Source organism: Ciona robusta, chromosome 1 (assembly GCF_009617815.1).
Source record: "Ciona robusta chromosome 1, ASM961781v2".
NCBI classification, from domain to species: domain Eukaryota; kingdom Metazoa; phylum Chordata; class Ascidiacea; order Phlebobranchia; family Cionidae; genus Ciona; species Ciona robusta.
Window position 1 is genome coordinate 545,285 of NC_143235.1, and position 18,863 is coordinate 564,147.

The 18,863-nt window shown below is 38.8% G+C and overlaps 1 protein-coding gene across 1 annotated transcript; it reads right to left on the minus strand.

Annotated features, from left to right (window-relative positions):
• Window positions 1-21: 21 nt before the first annotated feature.
• On the minus strand, window positions 22-18,863 carry LOC149741086 (uncharacterized). The gene is made up of 26 exons (XM_089881176.1): window positions 18,498-18,863; window positions 17,778-17,898; window positions 17,136-17,301; window positions 16,446-16,552; window positions 15,528-15,738; window positions 14,973-15,115; window positions 14,455-14,653; window positions 13,773-13,897; window positions 13,390-13,526; window positions 12,853-13,046; window positions 12,274-12,331; window positions 11,582-11,662; window positions 11,386-11,437; window positions 10,694-10,787; window positions 10,262-10,322; window positions 10,047-10,113; window positions 9,129-9,200; window positions 7,335-7,436; window positions 7,052-7,096; window positions 6,334-6,566; window positions 5,960-6,082; window positions 5,567-5,618; window positions 5,063-5,118; window positions 4,283-4,369; window positions 994-3,840; window positions 22-168 (listed from the first exon to the last, which is right to left on the minus strand). Exons 1-26 carry the CDS (start codon window positions 18,631-18,633, stop codon window positions 125-127), a joined length of 5,613 nt encoding a protein of 1,870 aa, XP_089737302.1. The 5' UTR covers window positions 18,634-18,863; the 3' UTR covers window positions 22-124.

The window sequence follows — 18,863 nt, forward strand, 5'->3', positions numbered from 1 at the left end:
GGTATGTAACATTCTTGAATGTAAAACTTGCACTTTTAGTGGCGTCTTCTTAGCGCAAAAATTGGAACTTTTAATCAACAAAACACAACTAGGAACGCAACGAGAAAAAAACAAATATTTAAAATTATTTTTCTTCACTTGAAAAGTCTTCAGGTAAGTCTTGTACTCCTGTTAAAATAATATTTTGAAATATATAATATTTTGTGAATTACACCAAACACAAAATTAGGAGATTTCATATTTGCGCGCCACTTTCAAATGCACAACACTTTTGGTCTAAATCCCAGGTTCCATGGCGTGCCTCACTGTAGGGCCTCACCCATATAGAATAGAATGTGAATATACAACGTTGGGGTAATAGGCCAACTCTGGCTTAAATCCCAGGTCCCATGGTGTGCCTCACCCATATAGAATAGAATGTGCATATACAATGTTGGGGTAATGAGCCAACTCTGGCTTAAATCCCAGGTTCCATGGCGTGTCTTACTGTAGGACCTCACCCATATAGAATAGAATGTGCGTATACAATGTTGGGGTAATGGGCCAACTCTGGTCTAAATCCCAGGTCCCATGGCGAGCCTCACTGTAGGACCTCACCCATATAGAATAGAATGTGCATATACAATGTTGGGGTAATGGGCCAACTCTGGTCTAAATCCCAGGTCCCATGGCGAGCCTCACTGTAGGACCTCACCCATATAGAATAGAATGTGCATATACAATGTTGGGGTAATGGGCCAACTCTGGTCTAAATCTTTAGGCTAAAAAAATTAGGCTGGAAGCTGATTACCTTTCGAATTTTTTTAGAAAGTCATATATAGAACAACAACATTAAGATGTCTAAAAGGGCGGAGTAAAAAGTTGGCACATTTAGGTTAAGGTTTATGAGGTTGTGTAAATATTCTTTGTTTACTACCAAATGAAAAACACATTTCCGAGCATAAATATACATTACCAGCCCACCCTACTATACGTCACATACGCATAACTTACCATTTACCACGTTTTCACTTTCTGATGTTTCTACAGAACACGGAGATCCACTTTCATCAACAGAAGATGTATCCTCTTTACCGACATCTGGTGGTTTGACGCAAACGGATCCCTGCGACTCCATCCAAACACTTGTATCTACGGAACGACTCAACATATTTGATGGCGCTGAGTCGGCAGTTTTAACAGCAAGAAACAGCGGTCGTTTTTTCTCCTTAGAAACACTGTCTTCATCATCGTAAGAAATTCCGGACATTTCACAACTTTCGCTCGAGCAAAATGACGGAGTTTTTATTATTTCATCGTTCATTTGAGACCTGAGAACATCTGACGCCAACGCCGTTGACAATTCACTAATTCCTCTTCTTAACTCCGAACATGCGTGCTCATCCAACTCATTTTCCTCACTACTACTCAACGCGCTGCTTGACTTGCTACATTTTGAATCCAGTAAGTTCTGGTTAATTTGTTGATTATCAGCCGTTTGATAATGCTCCGTTACTACTGTGGTGATGTTGCATTCAGACTTCACTTCAGCGAAAGTTGCGTTAGATTCAGTACTAACATCAGGCAACCCCTGACACCTTGGTATTCCACTCATTTGAAGCAGAGATGAATTATTAAACGAACTCTGCCCTGCTTTATCTGCATTGCTATCCTTACAAGCATTATTCTGGCTTTCAGGGGATAAATTTTCATCCAAATTTTCTAAATTTTGACCGATTTTCGGAGCATAACTTTCATTCAAACTTTCCAACCCATTACCAACTTTTTTTCCAACCTGGTTTAAAACGAGACCTTTTTGAACCACAGGGGTTGAGGTTTTGACTCCTTTTTCATTCCTTATCCTCACCAATGCTGATGGGTTTGCTGGAGTTTTATTCAATGAATTGACACCATTTTCATCAGCTGTTGTGAACATTTGAGATTTTAACTTCCCATCCTCAGAAGATGATTTCTTTACTTCATCACCCACTTCTTCACTCCCATCTTCCCCCGCATCCCGATCATTTTCTGATCCTGGAAACTCATCCTGGATGTACCTTTCAAGTTTCGACTTTTTCACCCTCTTTTTCACGACCGCTTTAAATGTTGGAAATTTTCTCTCATTTTTTCCCTCATTGTCCTCAAACAATGAGAGTTTATGATGAAACGACCACCTGCTTGGCGTTACGTTCAGTCCATTTTCATCTGTTTTCACACGAATTGGAGTAGAAGGCGCACTCTTTTCTTCCACAACAAACTCAGAGCGAAAATTAATTTCATTCGACTGCGATTCTCTTGCACTTTGTGATCTGTAAAGTTCTGTAGGATTGGGAACAGATTTTCTTGAATATCTCGGCGAAAGAACCCCGAGCAACTGCTGTCTATCATGTATTGTTGACTCAATTGGTTGCATGCGACTTGCTGGTATAACAGCGCGACCAAATTTTCGCTCCGGGATTCTTTCCTCCACGGATGTAGCTCTCGTTACTGTAGTCAAGTTGATAGATTGAACTGAAGTGTTATCGCCATCATATTGGTTCCCAACCTCCGTTGTTAGGTCCGGGAGCTCAAGACAGGTTTCGAAGTGTGAGGAGTAAGGATTAGTTGAGTTTTGATCTTCATATAAGTCCAGAGACAAGGGATCAGCGATGTTCTTCTTCCCTGGTTCTTCAGTTTGTGTTTCAACTGCTGTGAGGACCGTCTTCCAGTTCCCAGTTCTCTTCATGAAGTCTGAGATAGATGGAGGGGAGAGAGCAGAAATCCTTCGCTCTTCTTTCTTCTTCCGATCCCCCAGCGTTCCATCTAAAGTCTGCACGGAGCGACTTACAAAAAGTGTCTTCTTCTCATCCAGAAGAGATTGTAGCTTCGGAACAATAATCGGCTCCACAACGCGACCATCCAAGACATCAAAACCATCTTCCTCCTCCGGAGCAATTCTCGTTTCCTCCTCATTTTCTTCCGATTTATAAAATCTTTTCCTATCGGCAAAATCAGCGAAAATATCTTCCAAATCGTCACTAGTAATACTGAACCTTTTGCTTTGCTTTTTTTCCTCAACTGCATTGTGGCAGTTCGCAAACTGTGAATACAATCCTTCTAAAGTGTTATGTGAGGCCTTATCTGACGACAAAGCAGATGGGTAAGGGACTTGAACGCTTTGTATTTCTTCATTATGATTATGAACAAGCAAACAGCCATCAGAAGCAGCTTTGTTCAATCCTGTATCATATTCAGACCCCGCATAAGAATCAGCTACTGTTATATTACTTGGAAAGTTGCTGTATAAAACTTCTACACTCTGGCATGTAGGTTCAGACTCCCCACTCTGCGAAGATCCTTTAATCTGTCTTTTCCTTGAAACATCTGTACATCGATATTTTTCCTCAACCGGAGCAAAATTCTGTTTCCTCATTTTCTTCTTTTTTATTTTCCTCCGATAAGTAACTCCATCGTGCCTTGGCTTCGGGATCGGGATCTCACTGACTTTAACTTCTACTTTCCGCTCCTCACACTGCACAGAAGATGCGGGAACATCACTATCCACCCCCCCGCATCCATGCCCGATCCTCTCAGCTCCTGGAGGATCGGAGAAGCCAGCTGCGGTGATCACTTCCTCGAAGAAATTCTCGGCTCCGACCTGGATCATCTCCTCGTCATCGAATGCGAGATTCTCATCTTTCTCGATCGAGGATTTACTCTTCACTCTTGCCGCTACAACAGCTCCCTCATGTGGTCGTATAATGTGCGACAACTCAAGCAGGGAGTTGTGTGCTCGCTCAACCGAATCATGTACAGGTGAAGAAACAGCTGGCAACACTGTTTTCCCAGTGTTGACCAACACCTTTTGTTCCGTTGCGTTATCTAGTATGAATTATCATTGTACACAATATACAGTAAGGATCTGGTGCTACGAAAGCACATCAGACAAAAACAAGTCCAACCAATTGTTTAATAAAGATATATTTCGCCTAAATGGCATCGTCAGTCTCTTATTCAAAAGAATCAATTACTTTATTTCTTTACACAAGAATTGTTTAACTCTATGAGCACCAGATCAGGTATTTATTACAATTATACAGAATATATTAATAATATATACTGTTACTACCAGGCATATCATTCTTGTATTTTGTCTCTTCCGGCAAGAATTTTGCTGACCGAGATTAAAACGATACAAACAGACCTTCTTATTTTGCTGACCCAGATAAAAACGATACAAACCGAACGTCTTACGCTGGTCGGCAAAATTCTTGTCTGATTCCCAAATACAAGAACAATAATCCCTACTATACATTAAACTTACCTTGGTGATCACTACTTGATTTCCCTTGTCTTTGTTTGCTATATCTATGTACAGTGTGGGCAGGGTGGGTGGTATGGCTTGGCAAACCTGGGGAATATGTTTATATCAGCAAATATACCCGGCTACTCATGGCATCTGTCTTTAACCCAGAGGTAATGGGTTTAAGGCACAATGTTGCTACCATTGTGGGCGTATGTGTCCTTGGGCAAGACACTTAACAGTTTGAGTAAGTTGTCAAAAAAATTATCACCCACAAAGTTACATACGTGGTAACTCGTAAGCGGGCACGAGGTGTATGAAACAGAACACCTGTGTTATAACGACTGTCGTTACCCAGCCATGCAAGAATGAATAAGTTACATACGTGGTAACTTGTAAGCTGGCACGAGGTGCATGAAACAGAACACCGGTGTTATAACGACTGTCGTTACCCCGCCATGCAAGGATGAATAAGTTACATTTATTTAAACTAATCACTGTAGTTCACAATTTAGTTTTCCTCATCTATATGGCATGCTTCAGTCCGGCCCTTTGATCAGGGCGTTCACCTCAGACCAGAGGGTATAGGTTCAAAGCTCTACGCTATGTGAGGATGTGACGTAATGAGGTAACAATTTAACATCAGACATACATAATAAATTTACCTCATAAAAATGTGGAGTATAATTTACTTTGTAAAATGGTTTATACTCCATTTTAATTGATTAGTTTTGGGATAACATTGCAACTTAGATCTAAATATACACTGTAGCAACACAAATATAGAGAATTAACTCCCACCTTTCATATCTTCGTAACTTTTTCTTTGCTTGTTTGGTCGAGGGGGTAAATTTGTTCTGCATGAAAATACTTTTATATAAATGAAATTTATTTTGTCTCCTTGGTCACTATATTGAAGATTGGAGAAGTTTTCAATAATGAAAATAATGGTAAAACAACAGTTGTTGAAACACATTTATTGATAAAACAGAAAAAATCTGTGGGATAAAACTGTGACCTATGCATTCTAATCTATATAATGTCCCTGTTTTATACAGTAATATATAGTAGGGTGAAGGAAAGATGGGACATCTTTTTCGCATAACATTCAAATATGCTGATCGTGTTTTAAACAATTATCAACGGTCTATGGAAGTCGTGAGGATAAGGATTCATATTTCTTTGAATGTTCTTTGTTTACTACCAAATGTGACAAGTTAATAGAATGAAAAGGTTTCCCATCTTCCCCCACCCTACTATATATATTGTACCTGTTTCATATGATAAACACTTGTGTAAGCTTACCTGGCACAGTTTGTAGAATCCTGGGGATACATTGTTTCATTACACGGCACTTCTGTGATAGAAATTTGATAAGTTTAGTTGTTAAAACCGCTTATGGGTTACCGCGTATGTAATTTGAACAAAACTAAATCTTTGTGAATTTTTAGGCAACCCATTAGTGACCACTGGGTTGGAGCAATTGCCCTTAAAGTGTCTTGCCCAAGGACACATACGCCCACAATGGTAGCAGCGACGAGCTCGTAAACTGTAAACTAAAGGCAGATGTTGGCCACTACACCGGACTATAACATTATGCAAGCCTGTTAGCATAAGGTTATTTTAACTTGCGATATTGTAACTATTGTCAATTCGATAAGACCGGTTACGGTTAAAACAGAAAAGTTTCAGCTTCACCTGTAACAGTGCATTGAATGCCTGGTACTTTAGCAGCAGCAGTAGGAACAGGTATATAACCTCCATATGACGATGGTGGAGAAGTTAAAGAAGGTTCTCTACGTTCATCCAACTTGTTTATTCCTATTGAGTGAGGTTTTTAAACAATTAAAAAAAAAAGAATTTTTTGTTACAGGTTGTTTTTATATAATAAAAAAACAGATAGGCAAAGTATATTCTTATTTTCTTTCCATGTATTTTCAATAAGAAAGAGCAATTTTTTTTTTCGAAGAAGCGCAAAAAGTTATTAAATCTAAAAAGTATAAAAAATGTACAAATCAACTTTTTTTTACAAATTCGAAAAAAGCAGTAACGAATAAAACTATGTTAACTACCTTGTTCTGTGGACATTCCTGAAAGCAGATATTCCCCTGGAGAGCTTTTACATTCACTTAGATCAGGATAAGGACTTGTTCTGTTTACCCCAGTGTTATCTACTGTATATGTTCTTACACTGGTTGCTTGGACCACATCTGAATATTTTCGATGGTGTTTATTTTTACCAAGCAAAAGTTGGAGTTCGGCTTCGGTGAGAATGTTTTCGTCGCTCTCAGTCAGTGAGGGTTGCCTGGGGGATGAATTATAGTAACAGCAATAATCAAAGTTATGACAATATTGTTGCTGCTACCATTGTGGGCGTATGTGTCCTTGGGCAAGACACTTAACGACAATTGCTTCAACCCAGTGGTCACTAATGGGTTGTCTAAACTGTCAGCTAAAAACTAAAATATTCCCCCACGAAGTTATATAAGCAGTAACTTGCACGAGGTGTATGAAACAAAACACCCGTGTTATAACGACTGTTGTGCCACGCCAGATAGGCCTTTTGTCACAAATATACGAATAGGTTGTCTAAATTGCCAGTCATACAGGAAAAAAATCACCCACAAAGTTACATGTGCGATAACTTGTAAGTGGGCACAACGTGTATTGTTACTGTTTAATCAAATGCATACCTTAACTATGGTCTAGATTTCAGCAAGGATAAATTTGAAACAATGAGATTTTATAATAAGTTTTTAAGCTTCTCATTCTTATTCAATCGCAACTTACCGTTTAATTACGTAATCGGTAACTTTTGTATTCGCAACAAAATTCCTGCAACAAATAATAAAAGTAATTGACCTGTTACACTAAAACCCAGTGGTCACTGATGAGTTGTCTGAACAGAAGTCATACATAAAACAATCACCTACAAAGTTACATACGTTGTAACTTGTAAGCGGACATGTGTATGAAACAGAACATCCGAGTTATAACGACTGTCGTTACCTCACCATGCAAGGATAAATAAATTACACCCATTCATTCATATAACTACAGTTAATCCACCCACCCAATATCTTGGTTACTTTTACAATCATAATAACCAAGCAAGCTGCTGTTGACGGAGTCAGTATCCAGTAGTTCGGGGTGTACGTAGCCAGCTTCTTCATCTCTGGGGGGGTGTGTTATAGTATGTTATTATTATTATGGAACGTATGTTATAATATGTTATATTAGGGGGGAAGATGGAACACCTTTAGCACATAATATCCAAATATCCTGATCGTGTTTTAAACAAATAACAACGGTTTATGGGAGTCGTGAGGATATGGTTTTATATTTCTTTGAATTTTCTTTGTTTAACGATTGTTATAATAATATGTCATATTTATTTTGGATGCATGTTATAATTAAGGGCAGACAAACTTAGTTTTTTGGCAAAATGTATTTTCTAAAATGTGGCCGAAATGTATGAAATGTGGGGGGGTAATGGTTACTGATTGTAGGGGGGGTAATGGTTACTGAATGTAGGGGGGGGTAATGGTTACTGAAATGTGGGGGGGGTAATGGTTACTGAAATGTGTGGGGGGGGTAATGGTTACTGAAATGTGGGGGGGTAATGGTTACTGAAATGTGGGGGGGGGGGGTAATGGTTACTGAATGTAGGGGGGGGGTAATGGTTACTGAATGTAGGGGGGGGGGTAATGGTTACTGAATGTAGAGGGGGTAATGGTTACTGAATGTAGGGGGTAATGGTTACTGAAATGTGAGGGGGGTAATGGTTACTGAAATGTGGGGGGGGGTAATGGTTACTGAATGTAGGGGGGGGGGGTAATGGTTACTGAATGTAGAGGGGGTAATGGTTACTGAATGTAGGGGGGTAATGGTTACTGAAATGTGTGGGGGGGTAATGGTTACTGAAATGTGGGGGGGGTAATGGTTACTGAAATGTGGGGGGGGGTAATGGTTACTGAATGTAGGGGGGGGGTAATGGTTACTGAATGTAGGGGGGGGGGGGTAATGGTTACTGAATGTAGAGGGGGTAATGGTTACTGAATGTAGGGGGGTAATGGTTACTGAAATGTGTGGGGGGGGTAATGGTTACTGAAATGTGGGGGGGGTATGGTTACTGAAATGTGGGGGGGGTAATGGTTACTGAATGTAGGGGGGTAATGGTTACTGAAATGTGTGGGGGGGGTAATGGTTACTGAAATGTGGGGGGGGGTATGGTTACTGAAATGTGGGGGGGGGTAATGGTTACTGATTGTAGGGGGGGGGGGTAATGGTTACTGAATGTAGGGGGGGGGGTAATGGTTACTGATTGTAGGGGGGGGTAATGGTTACTGAATGTAGAGGGGGGGTAATGGTTACTGAATGTAGAGGGGGGGTAATGGTTACTGAATGTGGGGGGGGGGGGTAATGGTTACTGAATGTGGGGGGTAATGGTTACTGAAATGTGGGGGGGGTAATGGTTACTGAAATGTGGGGGGGGGGTAATGGTTACTGAATGTAGGGGGGTAATGGTTACTGAAATGTGAGGGGGGGGGTAATGGTTACTGATTGTAGGGGGGGGGGGGTAATGGTTACTGAATGTAGGTTATCAGTGACGAACAAACTTGATTTATTGGGGCGGGGGGTGTCAAAATGTATTTACCTTTGACCCACAACAGCAGATGGAGCAAAAATCTTTCTAAACTTGATATTAATAAAATAATAGTAAGATTGATTTTTAACGTTTAAAAAAAAATTTGTCTTTTATTGGGGTGTAGTAGCCTTCTTCCAAGGTTATAATATGGCTTGTGTTAATAACATTGTGCTTACCTGCAAATATGGTATAAATAAATGTTAACATGGTTTTACTCACAGAAAGTTTTTAGTTCTTTTGTTTTGCATTAAAGATTCAACTCCACTGTTGTTTTCCAATGTGGATAGTTTACTGTGGGTGGAACCACAATATTAGTGGAAAATTCAACCTGTTTCACTTTCCTAATAACTTACATAGTCATATACCACCACCATAGGCACCAAAGTGGCCTGGGGTGGCAGGGCAGGCAGGCCAACCCTGGATTTTCTGCACTGTTTTAATCAGTAAACATTACAACCAATAAGTTAAATTTGTTTCACAGGATTGTGTGTCTGACTATCCCTGCCTCCCCTGTGTTTATATAAAGATTGAAGCTTATGCACCACATACAATAGCTTGGTGAGTAAAAACTTTAATAAGTTGTCTAAATTGTCAGCCATACAGAAAAACAAACACTCACAAAGTTACATACGTGATAACGCGTAAGCGGGCACGATGTGTATGAAACAGAACACCCGTGTTATAATGGCTGTCGTTGCCCGTCATGCGAGGATAAATAAGTTACGTACGTGGTAACTCATAAGCAGGCACGAGATGTATGAAACAGAACACTCGTGTTATTACGACTGTCATTTCCCGTCATGCGAGGATAAATAAGTTACATACGTGGTAACTCTTAAGCAGGCATGAGGTGTATGAAACAGAACACTCGTGTTATAACGACTGTCATTGCCCCGCCATGCGAGGATAAATTAGTTACATACGTGGTAACTCGTAAGTGGGCATGAGGTGTATGAAACAGAAAACCTGTGTAATAACGATTGTTGTTGTCCAACTACGCGAGGATAAATAAGTTACAAATGTGGTAACTCGTAAGCGGGCACGAGGTGTATGAACACTTGTGTTATAACAACTATCTTTTCTGTCCATGATAAATTAGGTCACATTCATTCATTCAATATTAACAACACCAATTACCTTGGTGAATAGTTAGTAGCATTACTAACATTCGCAACTGCAGGTTGAATCTTAGACTTCGGACTCTCTGTAGTTAGAACTGGTTAAACATAATTTGGTACAAAGGATAAAAATACACAATGTATATAAATTTTTTTAAAGTATATATAGATGAACTTAATTTATAGTATATATATATTTTTCTTTGTTTCAGTAAATTTGAACAATAATCTTACCTTGTCTTGTAAACGAGCTACGATTCATGTTTTGATTTTGTTTCGGTTCTCGTCCCATGGTCTGTAGTATTGAAACATATGAAAATATGGATGGCTAAGATCTGAATGTATCTTATTATCTCCGCGTGGCCAGAAAACGACAGTCGTTATAACACAGATGTTTTGTTTCATACACCTCGTGCCAGTTACAAGTTACCACGTATGTAACTTTGTGGGTGATTAGTTTCTGTATGGCTGACAATTTGAACAACCCATCAGTGACCACTGGGTTGGAGCAATTGCCGTTAAGTATCTTGCCCAAGAACTCATACACCCACAATGGTAGCAGCAACGAGCCTTGAACCCTTTACCTCAGAGCTAAAGGAAGGTGCGCTAACCACGACGCCAGAACAAACAGCAGGAACATAAAATGAATAAACACCCCATACTTACATGGGCACCAACCACAGTTGAATTGAACGGTTTCTTGTGTTGGATCCTCCTCATGCTGTCAATGCACGTAACGTTGGTGATCACAGGAGATGAACTTAATGAATACAAGTTCTCACAGTTTAAGGTGTTGGTAAAAATATAGCAAAAACAAAGTTAGTTTAATGAATGTAACTTATTTATTGAGTGGCGGGACAACGACAGTCGTTATAACACGGGTGTTCTGTTTCATACACATCGTGCCCGCTTACGCGTTATCACGTATGTAACTTTGTGAGTGTTTGTTTTTCTGTATGGCTGACAATTTAGACAACTTATTGGATATTTTATTTCATACACCTCGTGCCTGCTTACAAGTCACCATGTAAAATAAAGTTAATGGGAAACACTTTAATATAGCAGGTTAGGGTAACAATTTTTTTATTCATTTTTCGTCCCATTTGATAGTAAACAAAGAACATTTAAAGAATTATAAAACTGTATCCCCACGACTTCCATAGACCGTTGTTCAAAACACGATCAAGATATTTGGATATAGTAGGGTGGGAGAAGATGGGACACCTTTTCATTCTATTTTATCGTCCTATTTGGTAGTAAACAAAGAATATTTTCACAATTAAATAACTGTATCCTCAAAGTTCTAGTATTTGTTGTACAGCAATGAAAGGTAGCTAAACAAGTGAAATTGAAATTACTTTATATTTGAAGCTTTCTGTTGCCTTTGTTCAGAATATGGTCGGAACGGAACTGCAAACATTAGAAAAATATTAATTTTTTGAAATTACAAAATTAAAAAAAAAATTTTTCTGAATTGCAAAAAATATTGTTTAAATTGCAAAAAAAAATTTAAAAAATTAAATTTAAATACTCGTATTAGAAAATGTTGTCTACCTGTATCTGGTACGTCAACCCCCACATCCCCTGCTGGTTTTTCTATGGATGACATATTTGTGCCGTCTAATGTGCGAGAAACTGAATCAAATAAAACAAATTAAATAAAGAATTTTTATAACATATTTTTTTCCCAGGTGTTGGGGCATTGAGCCAAAGCTGGCCTACTGTTTAGTTTGACCTGTATAGGAGTGGGCACGACCGGGCAGATCATTATTTTAGCCACTCCAATTCTTTGCAGGTATGAATGAATGTAACTTACTTTATCCTCGCGTGGCCGGAAAACGTTAGTCGTTATAACACGGGTTTAACACCTCTGGGTTGAAGCAATTGCCGTTAAGTGTCTTGCCCAAGGACACATACGCCCACAATGGTAGCAGCGACAAGCCTTGAACTCATTACCTCTGGTTTACACGCCGGCGCGCTAACCACTTTGCCACGGCGCCGAACGAATTTTTGTGTGTATATTTGTGCTCGCTCTTCTACTTTATATTAGTTTTTTTCTAGTTTTTTATGATTTCGAAAATTATAAAGTGGAACGCCTCATTCTTAAGAGTGAAAGATCTGTTTAAACACAGCTGAAGAAAACATCTGCATTTCTTACACCCAGGACCCATGGCATGCCAAAAACCTTACCCACATAGACTAAGGTTGGTAGGGAATTCATATACTTTGTTAAACAATGCACGTACCTGTTCGAAACATTCCATGCTCATCGTGTTTTTCCTCCAAATGTAAAATCATATCCGACTGCATAAGTGAGAATACATGGTGTTAGAATGTAATAATTTATATTTTCTTTCTTTGATTACAGTATAGCGCAGATTGAAGAACATTTTAAATAAGAAGACAGAATATAGCGACAAAACAACAGTTGTTAAAATATATGCAACAGAAATGTATTGCAGCTGGTAGCATTGGTAAAATTATAATGTACATACATAGACTACCCATTTTTTAACGAATTACATAAAAAAAAGTTTTGAAAAAAATTGAATTATATTGTAATGTAGATGTAGCTGTAAGTATAACAGAAAAGTGAAAACAAGTTATAGACTAGAACAACGACGGTTATATTCGTATATTGTAGTATATAATGAGGTGTATGCAAATTGAAAAATATTTGAAACAAGAAGACAGGATATAGCGACAAAACAACACTTGTTTAAATATATCCAACAGAATGGACCAGTTTTGTATACATTGTACCTGTACTGTGTATACTGTATACATTACATAATACGTTGTAGTGATATTGAATTATATCATACCTGTGCCAAAGCTTGCAGACTGTATAATATCTGTTGTAACGTGATGTTTCTTTTCCTTCTAGAAACCACCAACCCCTGTGCTAACGTACCAGTTAGTAGGTGAGGTATTCGATCAGGTATTGGGAGTGATCTTGCTTTGTTAACGATCTGGTGACGGACGCTGTCTGGATCGAACCCCTTCCATGGAAGCTCACCTAGTTAGATTGTGGCTTGGTTAGTTGGTTATAACTGTGTTATTTGTAACTGGCTGAATGAATGTAACCTGCTTCTAGTCTCGTGGGGCCTGAAAACGACAGTGGTTATACCGCGGGTGTTCTGTTTCATACACCTCATGCCCGCTTACAAGTTACAATGTATGTAACTTTGTGGATTGTGGGTGATTGTTTTTCATGTATGTCTGATAATTTAGACAACCCATTAGTGACCACTGGTTAAAGCAATTGCCATTAAGTGTCTTGCCCAAGGACACATGCGCCCACAATGTTAGCAACGACCCGCATCTGTACTGTACTCCAACATACACCTTTTTATAAATACCTGACAGTAGTTCAACAACCACAACACAATAACTGTACACGTCACATTCTACTGATGGATTCTTCTCGGCAAGTAACTCAGGTGCTAACCATCTGTTGTATATGTGGGAAATACGGTTGGGAACAGTAGAGTCACCGCTGTAGAGATAATGTGTAGGTTGTAAATCTGACGCTGTCGCGATAAAGAAATGCCAAAAAATTACAAAAATACAAAAAAATTGTCGAGATACATAATGTAGTTTTATTCTATATGGGTGAGGTCCTACAGCGAGGTACATCATAGGATCTGGGATTTAGACCAGAGTTGATCCATGGCTTGTCTCACTGTAGGACCTCACCCATATAGAACGTAACAACAAACAAAGATATCTCATCCAATCTCACCTGTGTGTCGTGTAATAGAAATCTGATATTTTAGCCGTTCGTGAATCGACGAGATAGATGCAATGCGAGGATAAACATGAATGAACCAACCCACGCTGGTGGAGGTACGATAAACCTTGGCCTACCTGGGGTGTAGGATGGAGTTTCCAGAATAAGTTAAACGTATATAATATATGATGAATGTAACTTATTGGGGTTGTGGGGGCTGGGAATTGTGGTTAAAATGTAGGTCAAACAAATGTACTTATATTGAGTTAAGTAAATATATTGTTTGTGTGCACATTATAATATTCGTATGATAAACCTTGGCCTACCTGGGGTGTGGGATTGTTTGTATGTAACTTATTTATTCTTATGTAGTGGGCATGGACAGTTGTTACAACATGAATGGCATAAGCAGTTTCTCATTCAAATAAAATTTAATTCGATACAATTTTTGTCTGTTGCGTATTTTCATAGCACCAGATCCTTACTGTACTTCTTTACTGAGATTGTTCAACTTTATGAGCACCAGATCAGGGTCAGATTCGCAGAGTTTATTACAAGTTAAATATGGAATGTCAGATACTTATATTTGTATTGAAAGTGATATAAGCTATAGAATGAAGGTCTACATATGAGTTGTCAGTACATATTATATGGGTTTTTAATCTTGTCATAATGATGTTAACTTAAAGGTTACCTGGATCATCAAATGAATTGATTCTGTCAACATGACATCACATGACTGCTCATGCAGAACAAAGTAGAGCGATCCAAGCGTGGCGCGCTCGTACACCAAGCACTGAGGGAGGGTCTGGTTCTTGTTACGCGGGTCGGATTCGTTCCCTTCTTCCACACAAACACCCATCAACATAAGGATGGAGGGATGACGGAGTAAACTGTAATGAAGTGTGCAACTTGTTTTATCCTGGTGTGGTGTGGCAACTACAGTCGTTGTAACACGGCCCACGGGTGTTCTGTTTCATGCACCTCGTGCCCGCTTACAAGTTACCACGTATGTGACTGATTTATCCTCGTGTGGCCGAAAAACAACAATCGTTATAACACAGGTGTTCTGTTTCATACAATTGTGCTCGTTTACAAGTTACCACGAGGTGTATGAAACAGAACACCCATGTTATCATGACTGTTATTGCCCCATCATATGAGGGTAAATGATTTAGATTCGTTCATTCAAAGTTATCTCCATGCACATACCTGTTGATTTTAATATCAGTGATGAACAAGTCAGATGTGCTTGCCAGCTGTCGCGCAACTTTTCTTTTCAGTTTTTTGATCCTTTTTATTGAGACTACCTGGTTGCCCCATCTACCGTTGCTTACAATGTAATGTGGTGGACTCTGTTGGAATAAATGTGTTTCTTTTATAGATTGAGATGAGATATACAATATACATATATTCTGTTACTTTTGCTACCAGGATTAATGTAAATAATCTTTTAGTGGCTCATCTAGAAAAGTGTATTTCAAACTTCATAAATGCTGGAAAGGCAGCAGTGAAAACAAGTGGCATAAAGAAAAATATATTTCGTGCAAAATAAAATATTTTACATGTATTTTATACTATATTATTTTTTATACTATTTTTTACTAAAAATTTTTTCATGGAAATGCTACAAAAAGTTGAGGTAAAATTTGAATACTTGGTAAATAGAAAAAAAAATACGAAAAATACAAAAAAAGAACAAAAAAAGATAAAAGAAAAATTCTATAGGAAAAAGTTTGAGTAATAGCAAATAGAGATAAAACTTACTTGGTACGTGATGGTCGGCTCATTGGTTGCGCAATTCAAACTTGTTGGTGATAGGATTGGTATAACGGCTGTGAAGCCAATCTCATGGTGTTGGTTTGTGGCTGCTTTTAGTGACGAGAAACTCCCGAAACCATATTGTGATAAATGTGAATTACGAGGTGTAGAATGCGGGGTGATGCTGCCTTGGGTTTCAGAAGCTATTCGCAGTAATCTGAAATGCAAGGAAGTTACTGTCCGGCGCTGTGGCAAATTGGTTAGCTCGCCTGTCTGTAACCCAGAGGTAAAGGGTTCAAGACCGTTGCTTCTACCATTGTGGGCGTATGTGTCCTTGGGCAAGACACTTAACGACAATTGCTCCAACCCAGTGGTCACTAATGAGTTGTCCAAATTATCAGCCATACATAAAAAATCTAAAAAAATAACCACCCACAAAGTTACATACATGGTAACTCGTAAGCTGGCATGAGGTGTATGAAACAGAACACCAGTGTTATAACGACTGTCGTTTTCTGGCCACGCGAGGATAAAGTAAGTTACATTCATTCATTCCTACTGTTATACAGTCAGCCGTGCTTAATCGGCTACATCTGGACCAAGTGATACTGGTTTGATTATGCGGGGTTGACTGTATTATCTTACTAAAACAAGTTTTTCAAGCTTCAATGGTGTCTAAACTAATGCCTTTTTTGTAATAGCATGTTTATAACTAAACTACAGTTTACAACTATTGCTTACAATGTTTTCTATATTTTTCTCATCAGATTTAATTTTCTATATGCTATATTTTCTATGTATACAAAACTATATCCTAAATTTCTCTATAATTGATATATTTTATTAGTCTACATCTATATATACATTGTTTCAATATTCTTTACTAGATCTAACATATTATCTGGCATAAAACTCCGTTTAAACCTTGTTAAACTTGATGTAGATTTCTTTGAGATTGAATAAATAGAATTACTGGTGGAAGAAATTTCTTTAACAACCTGAGTCTGCCATTGGTCCATCATTTCCAGGATCTTTAAAACAGGGAATATGTTCTAAACTGCAAGTTCGTACAATCTATAGGTTATTGGTTCAAAGCTTGTCGCTGCTACCGTTGTGGGCGTATGTGTCCTTGGGCAAGACACTCAATGGCAATTGCTTCAACCCAGTGGTCAACTAATGGGTTGTCTAAATTGTCAGTCACAGAGAGAAACAATCGCCCATAAAGTTACATGGCAACTTGTAAGCGAGCACGAGGTATATGAAACAGAACAAACTATTTATATTCAAAGGTCATACAGCATGTCACGCCACGGGACCTGAGAATTTGTCCATTACCCCACCCAACACCCAGGGTGCTACACCCATTTAGTGACCACTGAGTTAGAGCAATTGTCATTAAGAGTCTTGCCAAAGGACAAATACATCAGAAATGGTAGCAGCGGCAAGCCTTGAACCCCAAAACTCTGAGTTTGAAGCATATACGCTAACCACAGCGCCATACTGTAACATACATACCTGACAGTAGTTCTACAACCACAACACAATAACTGTACACGTCGTATTCTACTGATGGATTCTTTTCTGCAAGTAACTCCGGTGATCACCAGTGCTTACTTTTTTATTCTTTTTCTGCCCAGCTTCGACGGCCCAGTCTCGTGGCATCATGTCCCTGTCATCGTGCAACCTTAAATCCCCACCTTTCTGCACAAGAAGTTGTAACACAGTGGGAGAACACGAGAATGCAGCAGCATGTGTAGGAGTGCTGCCATCATCACTACGTCTGGAAGGGGTAATGAATATGTTTATTATTCTGTGACTTTTGCCACCAGGCTAGATGTAAATCAACGTTTAACGGCTCATCTGGTATAAAAACATATGGTATTCTCAACGTTTTGTCTTCCATAACGTTCTCTGTTAAAGTCTTGCCGGATGGCAGGCGAAAAGTTGGAAATACACTAAGTTTTCATACCAGATGAGCCCCTGAAAGTTTATTTATTATTATTTTACTACTAGCGTATATTTTTATTTTATGGGAGATGTCATACAGCATGACATTTCATGGGGTATGAAATTTAGGCCACAGTTGGCCCATTATCCCCAACATGGGTGCTGCAACTCATTTGTAATCATTGAGTAATGTTGGTTGTCCTGTCCAAGGACACATCTGTCCACAATGGTATCAGTAGTAAAACAGAATATTGCGACAAAACAACAGTTGTTAAAACACGCTTACGGTAAAACAGATTTACATTTTACCTGTTAGGATCGGCTCCTAAAGATAGAAGAACCGCCGCACATTTTAAATGGCCATTCATGCAGCAGACGAACAGTGCAGTTTGTCCACGGCTGTTGCACATATCCACTGCTAGGCTTGTGCCTAAAAACAAACAAGTTGCCTGAGTATTGGGCACTAGTGAAGAATCCTCTGGTATGTTACATTTAGGGGTTATAGTGGTTAGCCAGTCTGCAGAGTATGGCAGTTCCTGACGAGATCTGGCGCGTGCAAGACGGTTATTTTTCACGTGTGCGCGTGCTATCATTAAAAATCTGCGTGCAAAGCATGTACATTTTCAAGCCACGTTAGGAAATCTTACTTAATTTAATACGTATTTTTTTCTTTGTTTAATTAATTGGCGTGCTTGGGACAAATTGTGGCGTGCATCACCAAAAGTCTGTAAAAAAATCGCGTGTGCACCTCCCATACTCTGCAGTCTGGGTGGTTGGCAGATTCTGTAGAGAAGGATTATAATTATAGGCTGCATGCAGAAATATATACAATACCAACAAAAATGATACTTCTGGCACTAATGAAGAATCCTCCGGTACGTTACAGATTAGGCTGGTGGGAAGTGTTAGAGGTTGGTAGTTAGGGGTTATAACGTAGGGGTAGGATTCTTCATTAGCACCTTTTTTAGTCTACACAGTATATAAGTTTGGTCGGCAGTAGTTTATAAGCAGCATGTTTGATTAACTTACTGACTTCACTTGCGAAAAGTTGTTCAATCTTCCTAGCTTTTCCATCTAAGGCATAAGTGAATAGTTTTGATAATAGCACGTTGGAAGCCAAAACGCGACCGAGAGATACGATGTTTCCTCTTTTACCAGTGAGCATATCGGTTCTTTCAAATTACTACAATATTAAAAGCTTTTAAAAAGTAACATGCTGTCAGCATGCTATAAATTAGTAAAAACACGCTGTAAAAGTAATAAAACATAGGCTCATGTTTCTGCGTTTTTGGTACATTTTAAACTAGTCTCCAATTACAAAAAAAATGATTACTGTATTTGTATTTTGGTAAATTCGCAGACGACAAATGCGAGAGGAGTTGTAACTTTTTAAAA